The sequence below is a fragment of the Ranitomeya variabilis genome, chromosome 6, assembly GCF_051348905.1.
Source record: "Ranitomeya variabilis isolate aRanVar5 chromosome 6, aRanVar5.hap1, whole genome shotgun sequence".
In the NCBI taxonomy this organism is placed as follows: domain Eukaryota; kingdom Metazoa; phylum Chordata; class Amphibia; order Anura; family Dendrobatidae; genus Ranitomeya; species Ranitomeya variabilis.
Window position 1 is genome coordinate 463,912,758 of NC_135237.1, and position 26,395 is coordinate 463,939,152.

General features: G+C 41.1%; 1 protein-coding gene across 6 annotated transcripts in view; it reads right to left on the bottom strand.

Moving 5' to 3' along the window:
- Positions 1–1,088: 1,088 nt before the first annotated feature.
- The window catches only part of ASPH (aspartate beta-hydroxylase), a 221,653-nt gene continuing 196,346 nt past the window's right edge, over positions 1,089–26,395 (bottom strand). For 2 of the 6 annotated variants that reach the window (XM_077270554.1, XM_077270550.1), the window contains 4 exons: positions 8,550–8,685; positions 6,983–7,074; positions 5,328–5,461; positions 1,389–1,657 (listed from right to left, as the gene is read on the bottom strand). In XM_077270554.1, the coding sequence (XP_077126669.1) occupies positions 1,507–1,657; positions 5,328–5,461; positions 6,983–7,074; positions 8,550–8,685 (513 nt within the window). In that variant the 3' untranslated portion in view covers positions 1,389–1,506. Of the gene's footprint in view, positions 1,658–5,327; positions 5,462–6,982; positions 7,075–8,549; positions 8,686–26,395 lie in introns of all 6 variants that reach the window. The other 4 variants (XM_077270552.1, XM_077270548.1, XM_077270549.1 and 1 more) reach the window with 4 other exon arrangements.

The following is a 26,395-nucleotide window of genomic DNA, read 5'->3' on the forward strand; positions in this document are numbered from 1 at the left end:
TGATAATTACAGCCACTATTATCAGTACAAGTTTCTCTAGCTACAAAAATATAAATGATACAGAATTTTTTTTTTACGGACTGGCTAAAAAAGTGCTATTTTTACAGTCTGAGAATTATTGGACAGTTGGAACACTGGCCTTAAACACTCCGTTAGGAGTCAAAATGAATGGCTCTGCTATGGGTGCCACAGAGACTAATATCTATAACATCGTTAAGGGTTTTTCATGATTAAGGTTTTCATTTAAGTCTCTTACTCATGAAAAAAAACCTAATTCTCCCTCCCATGATACTGGCAAAAATGTCTGCATGATCCCAAAAGAGGCAGGTAATAATTTCCTTCAGTGGGGGTTTAACCAAGGGGTAGGACTTAATAGTCTATGCTTTTTATTGTAATTTCGAGGCACACGGACTACTGAGATTAGCGTTCTACCTAGGCTTCTCAGGGTGTTTTCATACACAGCGTGTTTTTCCTAGGGGTTTTTGTTAATTTTTCTCCGCTTAAAAAAACTACTTTGGCCAGAAATTAGTGCTTTTAACAATTCCCTATTGACTTACAGACAAAGTGTGCTTTTTGGTGAGCATGCTATGTGCATTTTTTGGCACGTTTCCTTGCGTCTGGCCAGAAATGCCTGCTTAACCATTCACTGGTTGCAGCGGTAACCTGCCTCAGCTTGTGACAGGGTGTTCCTGAGCTGTCAAGGATTGGACAAGGTAGTAGAGACCAGTGGGACCAGGTGAAAACTCAAAATGGATCGAGGACAGTATTGTTATTTATTTTCATTTTAGAGCACCCTGAGGAATTGAACAAAAAAAGATAAATCTGCAGAACAACCCTTTAATATCAGGTGCCCAAAAAAGCAGTACAATGAAAGAATATTGCAGAGGGCACCATAATGTCAGGTACTGTAGTGTGGTACAATATTTTCAGTGCACCCAGAATAATTGTACCGGGTTTACCTTGAGGTTACATTCTATTTTCTGCACACAATGACTGCATTCAATAGATTTTAACTGTTTTATGATTATATATATATATATATATATATATATATATATATATATATATATATATATTTTTTTTTTTTTCATAGTGAACAAACTAAGGCTGTGCATTATTCACTATAAAGACAGCTCAAACCCAATATTCTTCCATGACATAATAGTAGGCCATGGTAAATATTGGTAGTTAGTGTCTGGGTGCGGTAAGTTATGGGTGATGCTACTATGTAAAAAACTGTTTAAATATAAAATACAATTCTGGAAAACAATTATAGTGGTTTTTCTTTCACAAAAACAGAATAAGAGAATGAATTATAAGAAACTCCTTCAATTAGTCTTTCTACGACCACAATTCAATTACATCTTTTGTAAAAATAGTATTCAGTAAAAAAGCAACATAAACTCATACAAATAGGCAGCGACAATGGGAAATGTTGTGGGGGCTTCAGCCGGAAACCCTCTTCTCCTTCACATATTGGACCCTGTAAACCTTTTCTGACAGTGACTAGATAGCTGGCAGTGTCCGCCGTTGATGCTGTGACAGCTCTGGATGCCATACGTCCACGATAAATATCAGGCGGTAAGAGTTAGCGTCCTGCCAAACCTCATGTTCAAAGGAATCATCAAATATGAGCACTTTGCCTTCTTCCCACGACCTGTAAAATATTAGCAGCAGGTTATCAAGATTCTGTGCTTTTTTTCCTTATGCTCCCTTCTAGGACCCAATAGAAGCCTCCTTCCATCAAAGTTTTTATTCTCTTAATATATTGCAGTCTTAATATTATATGGCACTGTGTACTAACAATTGCTCATTTTGCACTTCTACCCAGCTAATTCTTCTCTTTTGCGTTAGGTCTATGACAGCATGTGATTAAAAGCTGCTGAATCCTTGTAAGCTGTATGTAGAAACAGGAGATCAATTTTCCCTGCATGGCTCATGATTCACTGCAAAAGTCCCTGGTATGGGGAGGAGGGAGCAGCTGGGTCAGGAGTTGAAGAAGGGAATGATTCATGAAGGGAAAAGACATAAAGGAGACAAAAGATAAGAATTTACTGGATGTGTAACGCTGGTGGGTGTGGACCCACTGTGTCACTGGCTGGGCTTATTCTGGAGGGGCATGACTATGTGTCTACCGGGTATTTACTAGAGCCTTTGGCGGTGAGGTTAGGCGTGGCCGTCAGTGGACACCAGGTACCACTCCAGGGCAGTCTGCAGCAGCTGACCGAAGGGTCAGAGACACAGGTACGAGGTACATGTGGATGAAGGCAAAGATGTGGTCAGACAATCCAAGGTCAAAGCAGACAGCACAGGTTGAATATATGTAGCAGAGGTCAGGAGCAGAAAGATCAGGATAAATGAGTAAGCAAGCTGAGATGATAACGGGAGAGACAAAACAGGAATACGCTAATACAGGAACTAGAGACTGAGCTAAAAGGAACCTATGTTCAGGGGAGGACAGGAGGGTGGAGTTGCCTGGTATATCACCTGATGGCAGGTGATAGGCTGGGGAAGCAGCTCTCTGCAGGACAGAGTGGCTACTAATTCCTGCAGAGTTTGGCTGTGCATCCCTATAGCCAGGTGGAGGCTCACATTAACATGGCAGAAACAGCAGAAGTGTAAGTGAAGTACATGGTAGCTCAGCGTAATGGTCAGAGACTAGGTGGAGCAGAACAGAACAAGCGTTGAGTAGGGCGGCGCTTAGAAGGAGTGCAAGTCACCGGTGTAACAGGTAGAAAGGCAAAATGAGCATTGTAAGTACACAGTGCTATATAATATAATGACACACACTGCTCAGGACAAGCTGCAGCTGTCAGTCAGACTGCGTGGGTAAGGACTGACCACATCTGGACTCTGTGGAGGTCTAACTATTACCCAGACTCATAAAATGCTCATTATGACATCAGAATTATACAGCCACTCTAAGACGTGAATTTTTAAAGAAAGTACTCCTGCCTCATCAGTTCTAGGAGATCAGTTTGATACTGTATGCAGTTTGTATTGTAAAATCTGATATCTCTCATTTTAGCTTGAAAAGTATCCCAAATACATACCTAGTTCCTCGATACCTCACTTTTTGTTACTTGTTTGATAAATGACTGCTGTATTCATGGCCCATACTGCATATTATAATAGACTCCACTCAGGTCATCTCCTGTTTATATCAGTGGATCTGAACATTATCCTGGGTGGCTGCTGAAAAACAACTGAGTGACCCCTATCACATGTCTGGGATCCAGATGCCACCTGACCCTCACAACCACAGACAGGAGAGGTAGGCATCCATCTGTGTGGCTCTTTTATCATTAATTTAATGGAGATATGGAGACTGCCAAGCCAGTGACTCCCCTAGACCTCTTCCTGGCTGATCAGGGTCAGCAAACAACTATCTGGGATAGTGGCTAGAACATTCACAACAAGGTATTACATGGTCACCTACTGATCACAACAGAAACACTGCCCACTTTTCTTTAGTGATCATTTGGTGGTCCAGAAGCCAGAATCCAGGTGATCAGATGGAAGCTGCTTAAAAAATGGGGTGGTCCCACATGGACAATAAATAATATTGACATTTGTATTTCAATTTAAAGTGTTTTTTTTTTCCTGCAGTATTGCGCATTTTTTGTCTACAGTTTTCCCAGCGCATTAACTTTTTGCAGCTGTTGAATTCATTTTTCACATTGACGTTATTACTATAAATTACTATAAAGGTTTTCTGTTAAGGACTCTTGCATGCAAAACTAAGTTTTTGAAATAAATACTGCATTGTGTACTGGCACCACTACACTAATGACCATCCATGATGGTCCATGGTCGTAATATGGAAATTTCTTTTTCCTGGTCTATAGACAGTTTTATCTTCTGCTGTCTACCAGATGTCCGCCATAACTTCTTTTTCTTAGTTTCACATCAGAAAAAAAGTACAAGTAAGAAACATTTAGATATATTTTTATAGCCTCCTCAAACTTTATGAGAGTCAATTATCATTCTTTTCATAGCGTCAGCTGCTTAGAAGAGCTCATGGATGATGAGTGTTACATCCGAGAGGCTTGAGGGATCACAAAATGTATTATATTTCAGAATTGTCTACACATATTAAAGACACAAAAGTTAATTAAGTTCCTAGACCTTACAATAATAAAGAAAAGATGAACAGAATGCATAATTGGACAAGTGGAGCTCGAACCATGACAGTATTTTGTATGTGGAAAATGTAAGGAGTTAAGAGAACAAGAGATACTTGTTCTATTGCCGCACCACATATTGATACTCTTCTATAAAAAACACAAAAAGTGGAAAAATAAACAGATAAAACCACCAGGGAAAATTAAAGATTAGCTGAGACAGCATGTCATCATCTGCAAGGACTAATACAGTAAAATCTCAGCCTAATTGGAAGCCTTAAGGAGAGCTGTGACGCCAGTTGTGTTTACTTATTTATACGGTACATGCTTCATTTAAGATGACTACAGCCACGGTTCGGGAGACCAAAACAGACACCACAAACTACAACTATTATTACAGTTTACGATTTCTGTTTTGCTGTTAATACCATCTGAAAGAAAAAGTTGCGATAATTTAACCAAATTATAGGAATCCCACTAGACAAAATGTTATGTTGTTTTTCCAAGATGATACCTCAATAAGGCCTAGATTCATCAAAGCTTTTACATCAGAAAATGATTGTAAAAAAAGTTTTGAAAAGGCACAACATTTGTAACGTGAGTCTGTTGAGACTTTTGTATTTTTCACGCCATTTTTGCCCATCTCTGACAAAGTGGACAAAGCTGTGGGGAGACGGAGGCTTGGCTACCACCATTCATCCAATTCTCGATGAGCTGTGGTGTTCCTCATGCCTCAAATCTCACTTCAGTCTCTGACTAAAGTAAGACTTGTGGTGCAGTGCACATGGAGACTCACACCACTTCACGCCTCACCCGATCCATGTGCCTTTTAATGAATCAGCCACCTCACAGTCCACTCTACTCCTCAACAATAACAGTGTTAAACATTCTAGTCTTGATTAATCAAGAGTTTTTTAGCTGACAGAACAGACAACCTAGTTGTCAGCTGAAGGATCAGTCAGTCAACAATTGTTCTTTTGACTTCACCACAAATCTGTATTTTTTTCAATAGGGAGAAGGTAATAAGCCAGTTGAAATCCAACAAGTTTGATCATTCTTTTCCTTGCCATTTGCCATCACAAGAAAGTCAGGAGCCTCCATTTACATTAAGCCTACATTTAATGTGAGTTAGTCCTTTAGGCTTTAGCTACTGTACTTATAAATTTACACAATAGATGTAAAACGCTACAGGTAAAAACATACCGGGTATCATTGGCACATCTTATCTTGCAGCCTTGCCTTGGTATAACCAAACCCAAGTGCATTCGTAGTCTACAATTTGTTGGTCCTGTGTGAGGCCACACGTGAGTCCCTGGGTGCATTACGGAATATTTAATCTGTGGAAGAAAATTAAAGTCTTTATTAGGATGAAGAATTAGGGGACAGAAGCATCTAGAGTTTGTGATGACACAAGGCTGTACCGTTTAGGCAGAGGGGACATAACTGTCACACACAAAACTGGTCACAAAAAGTCAGTAGGTGTAAGGAGTGTGTTGGGTGGCTAAATTATGCCCTGCATCCATTCACGTTCCTTCCTAATAAAGCGGGTACGTTTTATGTGCAAAAATGGTGTGTTATGTGGTACTGTTTTATTGTGTAGTAATATGCTAAAATTTTTTATGATGTTTGTATACTGTGTAAGTTGTGTGTCTTTATGGACTAGGGATAGAGAAAGGGAGATAGAGTGTTAGAGTATGTTACATGGTGAAGTGAGGTTGCTGAGGTAACAAGAAGGAGAGAAGTCCAGTGGTCCAGGGCCTTGGGACCGGAAATTATACTGATACGAAGGGAAAAGTGCAGCGAGGAAGGAATAGCAACTAGGTTCAGCGGGAAATTCCAAAACATACGGTTTGGAAAAGGTTGTAAAGCACCATCCTTGATTTCGCCCTCAGAGGGAAAAACGGCCAGGGCACGAACTAGGGTGGCTAGTCTGGACGCTGCGGTATCAGAGGGTACGGTACAGGAACACAGAATTGCAAGAGAGAAAGGAAGAACACAGAGTAAAGGATCGTTGAAGATTATTGCACAATGTCTGTGACTGAATTGGACGTATGAAGTAAAGTTGTTTTGTAAGAAAATGAACTGGAAATCCATTAATTGGTGTGTGATGTCGTCAGAAACTGGACCTCTGCAACCTGTGGAGGACTCTAACCTAAAAGTGAGCGAACTGCATGACGCACACATCACCCAACAGTTGGGACTCTATAATTCTTTGCGGGGTGCCAGGATGTGCCGGAACAGCTTGTTATGAAATAAAGTCTTAACATTTTTTTTTCTTTGAGCGCTGTAACTTCCTTATCTTCTAAAGATATAATTATATTGTGGCATCTCATTAGCCGGCTCAGACCCATTGCCGTGCACCATTTAACAGACCATTATTCAGCATGAAATGTTTTGGATATTTCATTCTTGGAAGGTGGAGAAATGTTCTTTTTTTTCTTACATTTACTGAGAACAACACTGCCATATTTAAAAAAGACAAAACCCTTCAATGATTATTGCAACCTTCATTACTTTTTGTAATTAGCTTTTTTCACCTAAGAGAGTCAAAGCACAACTTGAAAACTCTTGCTGTTATGTTTAGAGTTGTGTAATGGTGACGTCTGCTACTGTCAGGTAATATACAGTACATACCCCACAAAACTGGGGGCTGAAATTAATATTTTGCAGCAGTCTTGAGGGTCATTGCAGCAGCAAGGTAAACACAAACAGCTGAGGGGCGCCAGAGGGGCAGTAGGATTAGCAGATGAGTTTAGGTTCCTTTATTATATGTGGCAATTTTCTTAAATTTTTCGATAACATCTTTAATTTCCTGCTGATGAAACAATGTGTTTATTTTTATAAGCATCATCTCTTACCTGTCCTCTGCGGCATCCAGTGGACTCTGGGAACCTTTCTAACAAAGCACATGTCTTAGGTGCGGCTTTACAAGATTTCTCATTTTTTCGCCCTGTAAAACAAATTAGTACATTAACGAGTAACGGCTAGAAAAATCGAATACCAATATTCCTTCCTGCTTCTTTCTGTAAATCATTTGGATTTGAAAAATGTTGAACAAATAAAATGTTGAACAAATAGGAACACAATAATAAAAATGAGAAGGACTGTCCAGGATTAGTAAAAATGGTCTCTTCCCCCAGATACAGCAAAGCTCTTGTTTAAGGGCTCTGTATGTACTGCAGCTCAGATCCATCACATTGAATATACGGTAATACCAGACAGAGCCCATGAGTGACAGTGCTGCTGTTTCTAGAAAAATGGAAACTCTTATTTTTGTCGATTGTTCAATTCTATAATGCTTTGATAAGCCACAATATTATTATAATCTTTCCAATCATTTTATTTTTATTTAATGAAAAAAACTTTATGAATCTTAATATATTTGAAATACAGATGAAAGATTTCATAACTACTTTGAAGCGTATAATTTATTACTATCAGCATTTAGAAATATTTTACATACATTAAAATAGGCTATCAAATGAAATAACAAGTAACTAGGGGACTCTTCTGCAAAACTACGAATATAATCTCATCCAACCACAGCCACTCCTACCACCATTACCAATGAGTTCAGAACATAAAAAATGTATGAATATTGTAGATAATTCTTTGCGCCACTTGTGTTTCTTTTGAGGGGTCGTCCAGCTAATGCTGGGTGGACAGGATTTTAATGTATTGAGGTAATTTTGGTTTAATTATTTATTAAATATTTGATTAAAATGTATTATTATTTGAATTTACTTTGGGTAACCCTAAATAAACACCGCGGCCTTCATGCCAACTTCTGCTTGTGTCTCAGAATTTTTTAATCACATGATATTTAGACTGATAAGTTATAGCCAAGTATGAGCCAAAGCACCCTGTAATCTTCACTGTATATAAGGATGATGCTTGACACGGCGGTGATATCACAGCACCAACACAGCACAGTATGATTTCATAACGCAAGGATTAATGCAAAAAGTACTGTCACTATATATACAAATATATATATCTGCTGCACATAATAAAGATGGCATAATGCACATCGCAAAGGTGCAACTAGTAGTCACAAAACTCCATAGAAAGAAATTGAAATGGGACTTAATTGTTGATGCCACCTTGCAACATCCATAGTCATATCAAGCGTGCCTTCCCTTCGGGTGGAGATTGGCTCCGTAGCAGCTATGTTTAATGGCCGGGTACTTATACCCATGGACCTTTTAGTCAGGTGGACCTAAAAGGACTACAAGGTTATAAAACACAAGATCATTGGAATTGCAGTTCAGTGACATTAATGAAGGAGAAACTATCTTCTTCTTGGGTTACATTACATGGCAGCATAGCTGACAGCCTTAGATAAATGTACCGATTTGATTTACCAACAACTGGGGGCTCCTCCTCAATGGAGCCCACCTGACAAGCACTGCATTAAATGGTTACCTTGCTGCCATAATGTATATTGACTCCAGTCACCCTTTTCTCTAAGATTTTCATCTTCAGGAAGGAAAAGGCCTTTGGATTCATCCATGACGGCCAGGCCCTCATCACGAATAACCTTCCAGTTGGCTTCCATGGCCTTCATGAGGTAAAAAAAAAAAAAGTCATACATAACGTCACAACCCTAATAAGCAGACTGCTCCGTATATATCGTACATCTGTGTGATGCCATGATTATCTGAAAATGTGTCCATCCGTTATCAGGTCTTAATAAGGATTTCTGAGAGAAAAAAAGCTTTAGCTATTTGGTTTCTCATTGAAACAAAATGTTAGCGTGGATATAGAGCAGGTAACCGGCTGTGAATAATCAAACAAGAGATGTCTGCCTGGACACCGCGTCTCCTGCTTGCTCATTGGTATGCAGAAGGCACCGCACCAGGGAGAAATCTTATCACTGCCTACAAATATTAAAATCGCCGTAGGAGAAAGTGAAAGACCATCTACATATCTTATTGGAGATAAGGACTGGAAACATATTTCAGATTCTGGACACTGTTTTCATATTGGAGAACTAATACACAAATACAGGGCAGCTTGTAATAGAGATGCTAATATCATTCCTCACACATCTGTATGTGCGAGATCCTGGAGACTATCAGGAGAGCAGCTGTGTGAGAAAACATGCTCCTCATTATGGCATTTTTGGGGGCTTATGTTCAGAAATTCTTATGAGTATTGCACTCAGTCTCTCTCGGGGCTGAAATGTCTTGTTACACACAAAATACTGCAAAAAGTTGTGATGCAAGAGTAGATATACAGTATATATATATATATATATATATATATATATATATATATATATATATATATATATATATACACTCACCGGCCACTTTATTAGGTACACCATGCTAGTAATGGGTTGGACCCCCTTTTGCCTTCAGAACTGCCTCAATTCTTCGTGGCATAGATTCAACAAGGTGCTGGAAGCATTCCTCAGAGATTTTGGTCCATATTGACATGATGGCATCACACCGTTGCCGCAGATTTGTCGGCTGCACATCCCAAAGATGCTCCATACAAGGCAGGATGGATCCATGCTTTCATGTTGTTTACGCCAAATTCTGACCCTACCATCCGAATGTCGCAGCAGAAATCGAGACTCATCAGACCAAGCAACGTTTTTCCAATCTTCTACTGTCCAATTTCGATGAGCTTGTACAAATTGTAGCCTCAGTTTCCTGTTCTTAGCTGAAAGGAGTGGTACCCGGTGTGGTCTTCTGCTGCTGTAGCCCATCTGCCTCAAAGTTCGACGCACTGTGCGTTCAGAGATGCTCTTAGGCCTACCTTGGTTGTAACGGGTGGCGATTTGAGTCACTGTTGCCTTTCTATCAGCTCGAACCAGTCTGCCCATTCTCCTCTGACCTCTGGCATCAACAAGGCATTTCCGCCCACAGAACTGCCGCTCACTGGATTTTTTTTCTTTTTCGGACCATTCTCTGTAAACCCTAGAGATGGTTGTGCGTGAAAATCCCAGTAGATCAGCAGTTTCTGAAATACTCAGACCAGCCCTTCTGGCACCAACAACCATGCCACGTTCAAAGGCACTCAAATCACCTTTCTTCCCCATACTGATGCTCGGTTTGAACTGCAGGAGATTGTCTTGACCATGTCTACATGCCTAAATGCACTGAGTTGCCGCCATGTGATTGGCTGATTAGAAATTAAGTGTTAACAAGAAGTTGGACAGGTGTACCTAATAAAGTGGCCAGTGAGTGTATATATATATATTTACATAATTGCCTTGTAATGTTTTCATTTCCTATTCTGTCTAGATGTCACCGTATCCCAGAATTCTAAGCAAAGGAAGTTCACCAACCGCCATATTGGGACACCCAAGTGATGGGTGTCTCAATATGGAAACTGCTGCTGGTACCAACCTTTTGCAAGGTACCACCAGCGGAACACCGTCGCACCAAACACACTCTATGCGCTGTACGCAACACACACTCACATTCACACTCACTCATATATTCACTCACATTAACAGTCACACACTTACTCTACCACACTCTCACACATACTCACACTCATGCAGCCTCTTGCGCGGTACCACCAGCGGAACACCGTCGTGAACACGCCACCGTCGGGATCACCCGAATGATTCACACACACACGCTATACGCCGTACGCACCACAAACACTCACACACACACTCCCACTCACACACACTCACATTCATACTCACACACACTCACACTCTCACATTGACACTCACATTCTCACACACTAACAATCACACTCTCACTCACACTCTCACTCACACACTCACGCAGCCTCTTGCGCGGTACCACCAGCGGAACACCTTCGCGGACACACCACTGCCGGAATGATTCACTGACTGCCGCCATCTTTGTACAGGAGGAGTGCAAGCACAGTTTTAATGTGACTGATGCTATCTGTCTGCACAAAGATGGCTGCGGCCTGATTTACTGCGCCTGAGCAAATTACACACAGCTGCAGTGAATCATTCGGCTGATCCCGGCGGCAGATGCGCGATGTGTCTGCAGGCAGAGGAAGCCGGTCACATTAAAGGGGTTTTCCCATGAACGAAAGTTCATTTTAAAAATTGACTGTGTCTGACCGTGTACGGAGCATGCCACATCTCCTGGGCAGGGGAGGAAGCAAAAGACAATACTGATATTACAGCAAGGGATCACAGTGGATTCATTTTGTGAGGGAAAATATTTCACTGACTGTTTTTAACCCCTTCATGACCTAGCCTATTTTGACCTTAATAACCTGGCCATTTTTTGTAATTGTGACCAGTGTCCCTTCATGAGACAATAACTCAGGAACGCTTCAACGGATCGTAGCGATTCTGATATTGTTTTTAGTGTGATATACTGGGCTTCATGATATTGGTAAATTTAGGTCAGTAATTTGTGCGTTTATTTGTAAAAAAAAAATGGAAATTTGGCAAAAATTTAGCAAATTTTGCAATTTTCAAATTTTGAATTTTTATTCTGTTAAACCAGAGAGTTATGTGACACAAAATAGTTAATAAATAACATTTCCCACATGTCTACTTTACATCAGCACAATTTTGGAAACAACATTTTTTTTTGCTAGGAAGTTATAAGGGTTAAAATTTGACCAGCGATTTATCATTTTTACAACAAAATTTACAAAACCATTTTTTTTAGGGACCACCTCACAGAAGCCCTGTGTGCCTAAAGATTGGAGCTCCCCCACAAGTGACCCCATTTTGGAAACTAGACCCCCCAAGGAACTTATCTAGATGCATAGTGAGCACTTTAAACCCCCAGGTGCTTCACAAATTGATCCATAAAAATGAAAAAGTACTTTTTTTTCACAAAAAAGTTCTTTTAGCCTCAATTTTTTCATTTTCACATGGGCAACAGGATATAATGGATCCTAAAATTTGTTGGGCAATTTCTCCTGAGTACACTGATACCTCATATGTGGGGGTAAACCACTATTTAGGCGCATGGCAGGGCTTGGAAGGGAAGGAATGCCATTTGACTTTTTGAATGGAAAATTAGCTCCAATCGTTAGCAGACATCATGTTGGGTTTGGAGAGCCCCTCCCCCACAAGTGACCCCATTTTGGAAACTAGACCCCCCAAGGAACTTATCTAGATGTGTGGTGAGCACTTTGAACCCCCAAATGCTTCACAGAAGTTTATAACGCAGAGCAGTGAAAATAGAAAATCATTTTTCTTTCCTCACAAATGATTTTTTAGCAAGCAATTTTTTATTTTCACAAGGGTAACAGGATAAATTCAACCCCAAAAGTTGTTGTCCAGTTTGTCCTGAGTACGCTGATACCCCATATGTGGGGGTAAACCACTGTTTGGGCACACGTCGGGGCTCGGAAGGGAAGTAGTGATGTCTTGAAATGCAGACTTTGATGGAATGGTCTGCGGGCGTCACATTGCGTTTCGAGAGCCCCTGATGTGCCTAAACAGTAGAAACCCCACACAAGTGACCCCATTTTGGAAACTAGATCCCCCAAGGAACTTATCTAGATGTGTGGTGAGCACTTTGAACCCCCAAGTGCTTCACAGAAGTTTATAAGGCAGAGCCATGAAAATAAAAAAACATTTTTCTTTCCTCAAAAATAATTTTTAGCCCACAATATTTTATTTTCACCAGGGTAACAGGAGAATGTGGACCCTAAAAGTTGTTGTCCAGTTTGTCCTGAGTATGCTGGTACCCCATATGTGGGGGGTAAACCACTGTTTGGGCACACGTCGGGGCTTGGAAGGGAGGGAGCACCATTTGACTTTTTGAACGCAAGAATGGCTGGAATCAATGGTGGCGCCATGTCGCGTTTGGAGACCCCCTGATGTGCCTAAACAGTGCAAACCCCTCAATTCTAACTCCAACACTAACCCCAACACACCCCTAACCCTAATCCCAACTCTAACCATAACCCTAACCCCAACACACCCCAAACCCTAATCCCAACCCTAACCACAAACCTAACCCCAACACACCCCTAACCCTAATCCCAACCCTAACCACAACACACCCCAAACCACAACCCTAACCACAACACACCCCTAACCCCAACCTTAACCATAACCCTAGCCACAAGCCTAACCCTAACTCCAACACACCCCTACCCTAATCTTAACCCTAATTCCAACCCTAACCCTATTTCCAACCCTAACTCTAATTCCAACTCTAACCCTAAGGCTATGTGCCCACGTTGCGGATTTGTGTGCTGATTTTTCAGCACCATTTTTGGAAAAAAAAAAAAAATATTACTTCTGTGAGGCACAATGATGGGTATTATAGGAATAGAAGCACATACTACAGCAAATATGTCAGTCAGTAAAAATACAACTTTTTCCATTAAGAAAATTAAGAAAAAAATTAATTTGAAAATGGCGCCCATTGTGCCTGCGCAGTAATTGCTATCGGTGTCTGCTGCTGTGAAGCGATAGCTGCTACTGTGCATGTGCTGGCAGCGCCATCTTGGAGGAGGAATTTTTTTCTACTAGCTGAATAACCTGAAAAAATTTATTATTGGCACACAAAACATGCGATTTTGCTGCAGAGCAGGTGGCACCGGTCTGCAGAAGTTTTTAAAAAAAAGTATATATAGATATTCATTATGCAAACTAGGGCAGGTCAGTGAGGGATCAGTGACCTGTCAGCAGTCTGCATTATGAATATATAATCAGAGCACCACATGAAGCCCCCTCCAGACCAGTCTTAGGGCATGAGCATATCATTAACTAGAAACTGAAAATAAAGATTAAAGAACAACCACAAGACTGATTTCATCAACCAAGGTATCAGTTTAAAGGGAACCTGTCACCCCCAAAATCGAGGGTGAGCTAAGCCCACCAGCATCAGGGGCATTCTGTAATGCTGTAGATAAGCCTCCGATGTATCCTAAAAGATGAGAAAAAGAGGTTAGATTATACTCACCAAGGGGCGGTCCCGGTCCGGTCCGATGGGTGTCGCGGTCTGGCGCCTCCCATCTTCATCAGATGACATCCTCTTCTCGTCTTCACGCTGTGGCTGCGGCGCAGGTGTACTTTTTCTGCCCTGTTGAGGGCAGAGCAAAGTACTGCAGCGCGCAGGTGCCGGGCCTCTCTGACCTTTCCCGGCGCCTGCGCACTGCAATACTTTGCTCTGCCCTCAACAGGGCAGACAAAGTACGCCTGCACCGGAGCCGCGGCGGGAAGACCAGAAGGGGACATCATCCTATGAAGATGGGAGGCCCCAGACCGGAAGATGAGAAAAAGAGGTTAGATTATACTCACGCGGGCGGTCCGATCCGGTGGGCGTCACGGTCCGGGGCCTCCAATCTTCATAGGATGATGTCCCCTTCTGGTCTTCACGCCGCGGCTCCAGCGCAGGCGTACTTTGTCTGCCCTGTTGAGGGCAGAGCAAAGTACTGCAGTGTGCAGGCGCTGGGTCTCTCTGACCTTTCCCAGCGCCTGCACTGCAGTACTTTGCTCTGCCCTCAATAGGGCAGACAAAGTAAGCCTGCGCCGGAGCCGCAGCATGAAGACCAGAAGAGGACATCATCCTATGAAGATGGGAGGCCCCGGACCAAACAGCGACACCCACCGGATCGGACCGCCCGCCCAGGTGAGTATAATCTATCCTCTTTTTCTCATCTTTTAGGATACATCGGGGGCTTATCTACAGCATTACAGAATGCTTAGCTCACCCTCGATTTTGGGGGTGACAGGTTCCCTTTAACCATTATAACGGTGCCGACCTGACACTGTCTGTAGGTTACTGTGCACAATCCTGCTGACAGGTTCCTTTTAGTGGCCTGAATCGGTCAGTGTAAAAATCGACATTATTCTTTTATAGACATTTCAATCAGTTGTGTCAGGAAATATCCAGAAGTCAGATATTCAATAGGAGACTGCTATGATCACTCTCTTGGGAGCCATTCTTACCATCAAAAGCCATGCTCATTAATTTCATAAGTTGATTCCTTTATTTTTCATGTTATTGTTGCGACTACGGTCTCCACTTACTCCTACACTGATTAAAAGGATTGTTACATGATGATTTATTTTAACAGTGGTCAAATCAACATATACAAAGTTATAGTACTTGCCCATTTTCATTTAAAAAAATATTCTGTTGGACCCATTTGCTCTTCCCATTTCGTCCTGATATGGCTTTTCCGTAGTTCCTGATTGGTGATCTGTCCATGTTAACTTCAAGCCTGTGAGATCCATAGGACCACATGCCTATCCAAGTCTCCCAACCCAACAAAGTCAGTGTGCTGCCAAGCGAAAGCATTATCTTAGGCCAGGATCAGCCAGGCACAAGCAAAGAATTTCTCTTCCAAGAGATCTGATCAGTTTGAGCTGAGAGTCAATTTACTGTGAGCCGATTCTCTCGAATGAGTATCACAGGTGAGGAGAAGATGGAGAACGTAACTTCTCCATCTTCTCCATTGTCTGAGTTTGCGGATGCCCAGTCGGATGTTTTACACGCACCCATAGACTTGAATGCGTGATCCGATTTGCAGAGCCATTCGCAGCAAGCAGATCTGAATTGCCCCATAGTATAACATTGGTCCGAATGCTATCCGATAAAACATCACATAGCAGTTGTCTGAGCTATACGCTCATGTGAGCGAGTCCTTACACTATAATAAAAATGTAGCAGGAACAAAGATGACTGCAGCCCTCTACAGCGATAGCATAGCTAACCTTTCATTTATAGTTCAGTTTTCTGAGTAGAACATATTCTGAAGCAGCAGCAGCATCATGGGAAATATTATACAGCAGTACTAAACGGTGTATATGTGAATCCAGCTCTGGGATGAGATAAATTACTTGCTAGAAGCTGCAGAACGATTTGAATTTCACTGTTTGTATCAGTACATCCTCTCCCCTTCTATAGACTTTAAAGTGAACATGACAGCTGACGCATGCAGCCCAATCCATGGGCAGCATGTATCAGGCACTGGCTCTATGATCTGGGCTGTGCATTTCAGAGAAAAACAAACTTTAAAAACAGCACTGGAGACTAGCCGGACAGATGGGTCTCCGTCAACTTCTCCTTACCCACTGCCCTGGATTGACAGGTCTCTGCCTATACGTACATGCCTGTCCGGCTAATCTCTAGCGCTGCTAGGTCTCCGACTGCTTTTAAAGTATGTTTTACTCTGAAAGGCTGCATCATTTCAGAATCAAATATAAATGGCTGAGATCACATGGCCAGTGCCTGTACATGGTGCCCATGGATTGAGCAGCATGTATCAGAAGTCAGGTTCACTTTAGTAGGAGCTGTAACCTGATACTTCAGTGAGCTTGCAGTCTGTCTTGCTTTCATCTAGATGCACTTGAGCTGTTTTTCCATGTGGACAGTTAGTTCAGATGGTTGGGAATTGAGAAGAAATGCAGAGAGAAGCATATTTCTCTCACAATATACGTTATAAATCTTCTTATAAATGCTTGTATTATTGATATATGTAAAGTTTGTTGAAAAGTCACTGACCATTTAACTTTGTTTTAGGATATTTTTTCTCACAACTATACACGTTGAGTAAACTTGTCCTAAGCAATAGACTGATATTTTAACACTAAAGTCTAATCAGTTTGGAGTCTGTCTTGTTTGTCAAAATTGTGAGCCTCATCTTATATTCCTCAATACAAAAATACCGATTTTCTGTCATGTAAATATACAAATGAGTGTACATTGTATGGCGTACCACAAGTAACTATCGACCCATTCCTTGTGTGACAGCACAGGCTCTTGCTCACAGTTTACATACTCATAAATATTAGCCCGGCACATGGTCGACTCCATTGTGTGCAGGCGACAGAATCAGTTAAACACAGTAATTGTCGTGCTTTGACTGTAGATGAAAAAGCTCGGATTGTCATTTGTGAAGTGATAGCGTGACAGAGGCATTGTCTCCGAGGAGCTAATGAGCCTCCTGTTTTGACAGTAACGTGCATCCCCAAAGCAGTTTTACACCTACGCTGAACTTGGACTAACATTCATTACTGGAAAGACGCTCAAAGAAAATGAAGTATTGTAAAGCGTTCTCCAATACATTACATAAAAAATGTTCTTATCCACTCACATAGACAGTCACTTCTGAGGAACATGATAATAATACAAAGCTATGTCTACACCGTTCCTGGCTGCTATGGTATGTTATATATTTTACTTAGAGCACTAAGATAAAAAACAATCAAAAGCATAAAAAACTCAAAGTAAACATTCATTTCAATCCATTTTTATACACTAATTTTGTCACATCAAAGGATCCCACCACTACATTGACTAGCGACTGAATATTTGCTAGGATAACTGTTAGGGCTCATTCACACATCGTTTTTTGCATACAAAAGCTGATCATGTATATCATGGATCACACTCGTACTTATGAAAGACCATGGGGCTGTTCTAATGTCCGTGATTTCTTGTGGACCGAGTGGTCTGTTCAGAATCAAAGAGGAATGTCCCATGTTGATCAAACTTGGCAATGAAAGTCAATGGGTCCGTGAATATATCGGCAGCAACTAGCAGGGAGCAGGCCACGCACCACCACGCTACCTGATCTCAGACTGAATACAAGCAGACGGTAACAGGGGCTGCCTGCACCTAGCAGTGGGGGGCTTGCTGCTGCTAGCAGGGGTGAACAGACCACACCCCCTGATATCAGATGGAAAAAAAGCAGATAGTATTAATTACGGGGCAGGTGGCTGCTAGCCACGTCCCCTGATGTGTGCCATAACATCCCAGAAGGTTGGGGGATCATCAAGGAGCAGCTCCAGAGTCACAGAATTACAACTACTGTGAGGATGGAAAACAGCACTATTCATGTTATCCTAATAGTCTATGAAGGTATGAGCATTAAGATAATTTTTTATTTCCCTGGATGAGAACCCCTTTAACCTCTCTCCAGGAATGTAACCTCTGCACACACTGGGCCAAGCTAGCTGTACACTACAAAAGATAAAATCTCTAATTAAAGCAATCTAAGAACAATCCTGTAAATACAGTTAGGTCCATATATATTTGGACAAAGACCACATTTTTCTAATTTTGGTTATAGACATTACCACAATGAATTTTAAACAAAACAATTCAGATGCAGTTGAAGTTCAGACTTTCAGCTTTCATTTGAGGGTATCCACATTAAAATTGGATGAAGGGTTTAGGAGTTTCAGCTCCTTAACATGTGCCACCCTGTTTTCAAAGGGACCAAAAATAATTGGACAGATTAAATAATTTTAAATAAAATGTTCATTTCTAGTACTTGGTTGAAAACCCTTTGTTGGCAATGACTGCCTGAAGTCTTGAACTCATGGACATCACCAGACGCTGTGTTTCCTCCTTTTTGATGCTCTGCCAGGCCTTCACTGCGGTGGTTTTCAGTTGCTGTTTGTTTGTGGGCCATTCTGTCTGAATTTTAGTCTTTAACAAGTGAAATGCATTCTCAATTGGGTTGAGATCAGGTGACTGACTTGACCATTCAAGAATATTCAATTTCTTTGCTTTAATAAACTCCTGGGTTGCTTTGGCTTTATGTTTTGGGTCATTGTCCATCTGTAGTATGAAACGACGACCAATCAGTTTGGCTGCATTTGGCTGGATCTGAGCACACAGTATGTCTCTGAATACCTCAGAATTCATTCGGCTGCTTCTGTCCTGTGTCACATCATCAATAAATACTAGTGACCCAGTGCCACTGGCAGCCATGCATGCCCAAGCCATCACACTGCCTCCGCCGTGTTTTACAGATGATGTGGTATGCTTTGGTTCATGAGCTGTACCACGCCTTCGCCATACTTTTCTCTTTCCATCATTCTGGTAGAGGTTGATCTTGGTTTCATCTGTCCAAAGAATGTTCTTCCAGAACTGTGCTGGCTTTTTAAGATGTTTTTTTAGCAAAGTCCAGTCTAGCCTTTTTATTCTTGATGCTTATGAGTGGCTTGCACCGTGCAGTGAACCCTCTGTATTTACTTTCATGCAGACTTCTCTTTATGGTAGATTTGGATATTGATACGCCGACCTCCTGGAGAGTGTTTTTCACTTGGTTGGCTGTTGTGAAGGGGTTTCTCTTCACCATGGAGATTATTCTACGATCATCCACCACTGTTGTCTTCCGTGGACACTCAGGTCTTTTTGCATTGATGAGTTCACCAGTGCTTTCTTTCTTTCTCAGGATGTACCAAACTGTAGATTTTGCCACTCCTAATATTGTAGCAATTTCTCGGATGGGTTTTTTCTGTTTTCGCAGCTTAAGGATGGCTTGTTTCACCTGCATGGAGAGCTCCATTGACCGCATGTTTACTTCACAGCAAAACCTTTCAAATGCAAGCACCACACCTCAAATCAACTCCAAGCCTTTTATCTGCTTAATTGAGAATGACATAACGAAGGGATTGCCCACACCTGTCCATGAAATAGCCTTGGAGTCAATTGTCCAAATACTTTTGGTCCCTTTAAAAACAGGGTGGCACATGTTAAGGAGCTGAAACTCCTAAACCAGTGTTTCTTAACTCCAGTCCTCAAGACCCCACAACAGGTCACGTTTTCAGGATATCCTTAGTATTGCACAGGTGATAATTTCATCACCTGCTCAAGCATTAATGCCTATGCCTATGCATATACTAGCCTATGCAATGCTAAGGAAATCCTGAAAACATGACCTGTTGTGGGGTCTTGAGGACTGGAGTTGAAAAACACTATCCTAAACCCTTCATCCAATTTTAATGTGGATACCCTCAAATGAAAGCTGAAAGCCTGAACTAAAACTGCATCTGAATTGTTTTGTTTAAAATTCATTGTGGTAATGTCTATAACCAAAATTAGAAAAATGTTGTCTCTGTCCTAATATATATGGACTTAACTGTATATAACCTACAAAAATGATCCTGTCAGATCAAAAAAGGGCAAAAGAAACATACGGTATGTATGCTTCTACTTCATATAACAAATGACAGGATCAAAAACAAGGGTAGTAAAACATATCATACTTTATTGATATTAGAAAATAGTCAATTTAACACTGACCAAATAAGTGAGATTTTTAAATGGACAACAAAGAAAAATTGGGGAAACAGTCAGGGACAAAAACGGCATTCCTCTGAAAAACCAAGTAGCGGCCAATACAGAACAATCCAAAAAATATGTATATAATAAAGTTGTCAGGACTTGGCGAAGCCTTGTCGGACAAAAAGCACGTCGAGGTGCAGCTCAGCAGGGTACTGAGGCATTTTCCTCTGCTCTTTACACTTCAAACATGACTACAGGTACTTTTCTTTTCTAGTTTAAGTCATTAATGTGATATTGACCGTCTTCACTATGAAGAGGTTCTTGTTATATACAAATTGACTTTTTATACTCAAACTGATTGTTATACTAAATGCTGCCACATGGCGTTATATGGCACTAGATAGAAGTCTACCGATATATGCATAACTGTATTGTGATGTCATGATAATAACCTTCCAAGGACTGAGTGTCCTATATATTGTTTGCAACTGACAACTTTATTATATACACATTTTTTGGATTGTTCTGTATTGGCCCCTACTTGGTTTTTCAGAGGAATGTCGTTTTTGTCCCTGACTGTTTTCCTTTTTTCTCTTTGCTGTCCGTTTTAAAAACCTTACGTATTTAGTCATTGTTATATTGAATATTTTCTAATGTCAATAAAGTATTATATTTTTTACTACTGTTATCCTTGTTTTTGATCCTGTAATTTGTTATATTAAGTAGAAGCATACATATGTTTCTTTTGCCCTGTTTGATCTGACAGGATCACTTTTATAGGTTATATATTCTGGCACTTTATTTGTGTCAATACGGGAAGTTATCTCTACTCTCTAGAGGTTTTTTAGTTGTCTATCACAATCCTGTCAATGTAGCTTTTTTTTACTTCAGTGATTAAATTATCATGAATCAAATTGAATCCAGGGGGTACGAGAGAATCAGAATTTACAGTATACAAAGACAATAGTATAGAAAGCATTGACAACAAGGCAGCAGTGATGCCACTGAATTATAAATTCCTCTTCCCTACTCATGATATATGACTAATGACTTAAAAACACTTTTAGGACATTGATATTGATGTGTTTTGATATTGATATCCTTAGGATTGGCCTTTAATAAGGGATGTTGTGAATGGACTCCCAGCTCCCCTATGATCAGCTGAGTGAAGGGTTGCGGAGTACCGGAGGGCACATTGTCACTATTATTATTTACCCTGCACAGATCCAAGTAAATACTGATCAGATTTGGTTTTACAATTCATACCGGTTCTCTTGAGGGGTGCAGGTAGTCAGAATCCCACCAGTTAGATATTGACACCCTATCCTAACCATGAGCGGTCTCAGAAAACAGTTTCAGATGCTAAATTGATGCTAAAAAGAATGGTTAAAACACTGGAACAGGAAGAAGCATTAATATCCCTAGACGTGAGAGTAGTGGACTATACTTATGATTGATGTCTGACAAAACCTGTCCTATGTATATATTTACTGTGACATGAAATTTGATGCAATATACTGGTAAAGTGATTACATTTGGCCTCATAACTGCAATTAATCATCAGTGAAGACAGCGCTCTACTAAAACTTTACAGTTCACTCCTCTCTACTTTGTTATTTCCCAGTGGAAATGCTTTGATGAAGTGTTGGCTACAGGGCAACTAAAGAATAATAATGGTCATTTTTAGTGGACAATATATGTATAGTTGAGCACCATCTATCATATCTGAGATCTCAACTTTTCTAAATTCCTTACCAAAAGCAGGGAGGGATACATGTATTATTTCTTTCAGATTCATTTGGCTGCAGGAGTACTGGCAGAATCTAAATTATTCTGTGTTTAACCTCAAAGGGAACCATTAGCAAGGCTTACCCCTATGAATCGCTCCATTCTCACTCTATTCGTGACATGAAATGATACCTCATGAAAAAAATACTTTGAAAAAGTCCACAAAGATGTAGACTCAAGCTTTCTCTAGACGCATATAGATAATCTAAGGCTATGTTCACACATTGCTATAGCAAAAATTAGACTAATAAAATACAACTTTTAATAAAGTATTTAAAGTATGTTCCTGGGACCATATGTAGCAGTGGTAGGGGCTGCTTGTTTGCTCAGTGACACTCCAAGGGTTAAATTGCAAGTCCAAGACAGGGCCAGTTAGAGTGTGGAGAACATTGTGTGAAGTAGCAGGCTTAAGTCAAGAGGCTGCTAGGGACAGCGAAGGCCTAATACTCAGTGCAGTGGATTGCCGAAAATACCCTTCTGTGTGAATATGTCTCATGCCCTGGGGCATCCTCAAGATGGACGTCGGGGGCCTGGGGCGAACTCAGCCTGTGAAGCTACAGGAAATGATGGACTCGGACTACATGGGGCGGAAGGTATTGCAATCTGAATATACTGCTAGTGGTGGAGAAGACTCCCTAGGGCAAGAATTTCTTGATAAAGCTAACGCGAAACGCGAGTCGGGATCGTGCCTGGTTCCTCGGCATACTTGTCCTCACATCATGGGTAAGCATTAGTGATGAGCGAGTGTACTCGTTGCTCGGGTGGTCTCCGAGTATTTGTAACTGCTTGGAGATTTAGTTTTTGTTGACACAGCTGCATGATTTACGGCAGCTAGCCAGCCTGAGTACATGTGGGGGTTGCCTGATTACTAGGGAATCCCCACATGTATTCAAGCTGTCTATCAGCTGTAAATCATGTAGCTGAGGCAACGAAAAGTAAATCTCCGAGCACTTACAAATCGGAGACCACCTCGGAGACCACCACTAGTTTGCATTAATGCACACAATTGAACAGTTGTCTCTGACTTGCAATATAGTTTAGTGATGCTTTGAGGGAGTACCCTGTTCCACATTTCAGATGGTTTGGTCCCTGATACTATGTGTATCATTGCAGCATAGTTATATTTAAATTGCACTTGCCTTGATTTCTTGACTGTTCGTGTTTTGCTGCCATGGTAGACATGTGTCTTGGTGATCAGCCTGCTCCTTGGCTATTACCATGATGTCTTCACTATGACTGCATATGTACTAATATTTATGCCTTTATTATTATTATTATTTATTTATATAGCACCATTAATTCCATGGTGCTGTACATAAGAAGGGGTTACATCAAAATACAAATATCACTTACAGTAAACAAAACTAACAATGACAGACTGGTACAGAGGGAAGAGGACCCTACCCTTGCGGGCTTACATTCTACAGGATTATGGGGAAGGAGACAGTAGGTCGAGGGTTGCAGTAGCTCCAATGGTGTTGAGGTGGCCGTGTGGTCTTTACAGGCTGTAAGCTTATTTGAAGAGGTGGGTTTTCAGGTTTCTTTTGAAGGATCCAAAAGTAGTGGATAACCGGATGTGTTGGGGCACAGAATTCCAGAGGATGGGTGATATACGGTAGAAGTCTTGGAAGCGATTGGGTGAGGAGCAAATAAGCGTGAAGGAGAGGAGGAGGTCTTGGGAGGACTGGAGATTACGTGAGGGAAGATATTGAGAGATTAGTGTGGAAATGTACGGAGGAGAAAGATTATGGTTGGCTTTGTAGGTCAATGTTAGTAATTTAAACTGGATACGCTGGGAAATTGGGAGCCAGTGAAGGGATTTGCAAAAAGGGGAAGCAGGAGTGTAGCGAGGAGAAAGATTAATTAGTCGGGCAGTAGAGTTAAGGATGGACTGGAGGGGTGCGAGAGTGTTAGAAGGTAGGCGAAAGAGGAGTATGTTGCAGTAGTCGAGGCGGGAGATGATTAGGGCATGCACGAGCATTTTGGTAGTGTGTGGGTTGAGGAAAGGACGGATTCTGGAAATATTTTTGAGCTGGAGGCGACAGGAGGTGGCGAGAGCTTGGATGTGCGGTTTGAAGGACAGGGCAGAGTCAAGGGTTACTCCGAGGTGTGGATTTTGGGGACAGGGGAAAGTGTGATTTCATTTATTTTGATAGATCAGGTAGGGAAGATATGCGTGATGGAGGAAAGATAATGCCTTGGACTAATGCTTTTTACTAGGGTCATTGGTCCTTTTTTGATTTTGCTTGTGAATAGTGATCTTTTTCAATATATGTGTTTAGAACTGTTTAATAAAGATTTTTTTGATGCCTTTTACATATTGAATATTACTCCAATTTTTTGAACTACAATGAATATAGTGGATGAAGCAAAAATAGATCTCCTTGCTGTATTCTTTGCCCTTTTTCATTATCCATCTAAGTTTAGAAGTTACCTGACCTGAATCCAATAGAAATTTATGAAAGAAACTAAAGCACAGAGTTCATAGAAGTAGACCATGGAACCTTCAGGATTTGAAGAGTGTGTGTGTGGAAGAATGGGTCAAAATCACACCTGAGCAATGCATTCGACTAGTTTCTCCACAGGTGTCTTGAGGCTGTTATCACTAACAAAGGCTTTAGTATGAAGTATTAATTAAATTTCAGTAAGCGTGTTCAATACTTTTCCCTGTGTCATTTCTCATGTTTACACACAATTTAATTTCATGGATATCTATGGGTACATTTCTTTACCTGTGTGGATTGGATGGGTTAATAAAAACAGCTGGTGATAATTTCATGTCAATAGAACCTTAAAAATATATTTACTTAGAAAATTAGTGATATGTTCAATACTTATTTTGCCCGCTGTGTATGTATGTATATATGTATATATATACAGAAGCCAATGCACCTAATTTTTCCACGGAAAACTGGGTAAGCTTATTGACTCGAGCATAAGCCGGGTATGTATTGTCCCCGCATTCCTACCCTGGTATGCCCCCATCCTGTCCTGCTCTGTGTGGCTCCCCCTGTTGTATGCATGGCTCCCCCGTCCCATCTTGTATGCATGGCTCGGCTCCCCCTGTCCCATCTTGTATGCATGGCTGGGCTCCCCCATCCTCCCCCTTGTATGTATGGCTCGGCGTCCTCCCCGTCATACTCACCCATCATACTCACCATCCTCGCGCCGTCGCTGAACATCCCTGCATCTCCATTGTCCCAGCGTGTCAGTTTCGTCCTGTGCTGAGCGGTCACGTGGTACCGCTCATTAAGGTCATGAATATGCGCTCAACTCCTATGGGAGTGGAGTCGCATGCATATTCATTACCTTAATGAGCGGTACCACGTGACCGCTCAGCACAGGAAAGAGCTGCCGGGACAGGGATGCAGGGACGGAGATGCAGCGATGGATGGTGAGTACTGATGTCTTCAGGAAGCCGGCGGCTGCAGTTGTCACTTTGCCACAGCCACTGGTTTCCTCGCTCCCCCTCCCTCGCCGGCTTTCTGGACCATGACGCATGTATAAGCCAAGGGGGGAGTTTTCAGCATACAAAAAATGTGCTGAAAATCTCGGCTTATACATGAGTATATACATTGTATATATATATATATATATATATATATATATATATATATATATATATATATATATTTATTTATATGATAAAAATTAGTAATCTTGCAACTTTCACACTAGCCACTGCGGCTTTTTTTGACTAATACTTTATGTCCTTTCAGGAAGAGTTTTCAGCAGGCTCCTTATCTGCAGAGGCAGGAATATGACAGGTAGCATCTGGTAACACAGCATCCACCATGCACAATAGACATGTCACAGCTGACCCTGCTCCCTCTCTCCCTTCACACTGGCATTTGCATATGCTCATTAGATGCATCAATACAAAAAGGGATCAAGATCTGTTCCCTGCTGCTAATGTACATGTGAATTTCTTGAAAAAAGAGGGAGTTAGAAAGTGGAAACCCAAAAGATCACTGTGAAAATTGCAAAATTGTGATATGTAAAAAAAAAATTGCCAAAAAATGTTTTAAAATACATTTAACATAAAAACCTGATTTAAACAATAACTCACTTTTCAATACTAGCTTCCCTTAAGGCATTGATATACAAAGCATATTTGTGTCTGATCTGAGTCTGTTCTTTCACTTTGATAAGAAGTAAGGGATATCTCAAATTCGTATGCAGAACACTGCTTAATGCCACGAATGACTGTGGTGTGAAAAGGAATAGGCCATTTTAGAAGAACTCCTGAGGATCTTAAGGATTTATTTCACACCTAGGAAAAAAAGAGGTTAGAGTCCTTTGCACAATCTCATTATAAAGAGAAGCCAGGTATACTGACACGCAATGCAGTGTATGAAATGCACGGTCCCACTAGAACGCAGGAGAATCACGCTGTGAATAATTGAACTCCTGCTAATCAATCTGGTGAATAATAGGATACTCATTATTCATAGGCAATGTTTCAGAGTGATAAATGTCTATTTTACTGGTATTTTAAGGGTCTACTGAGAATGTGGTAATAAGTATGGCTTA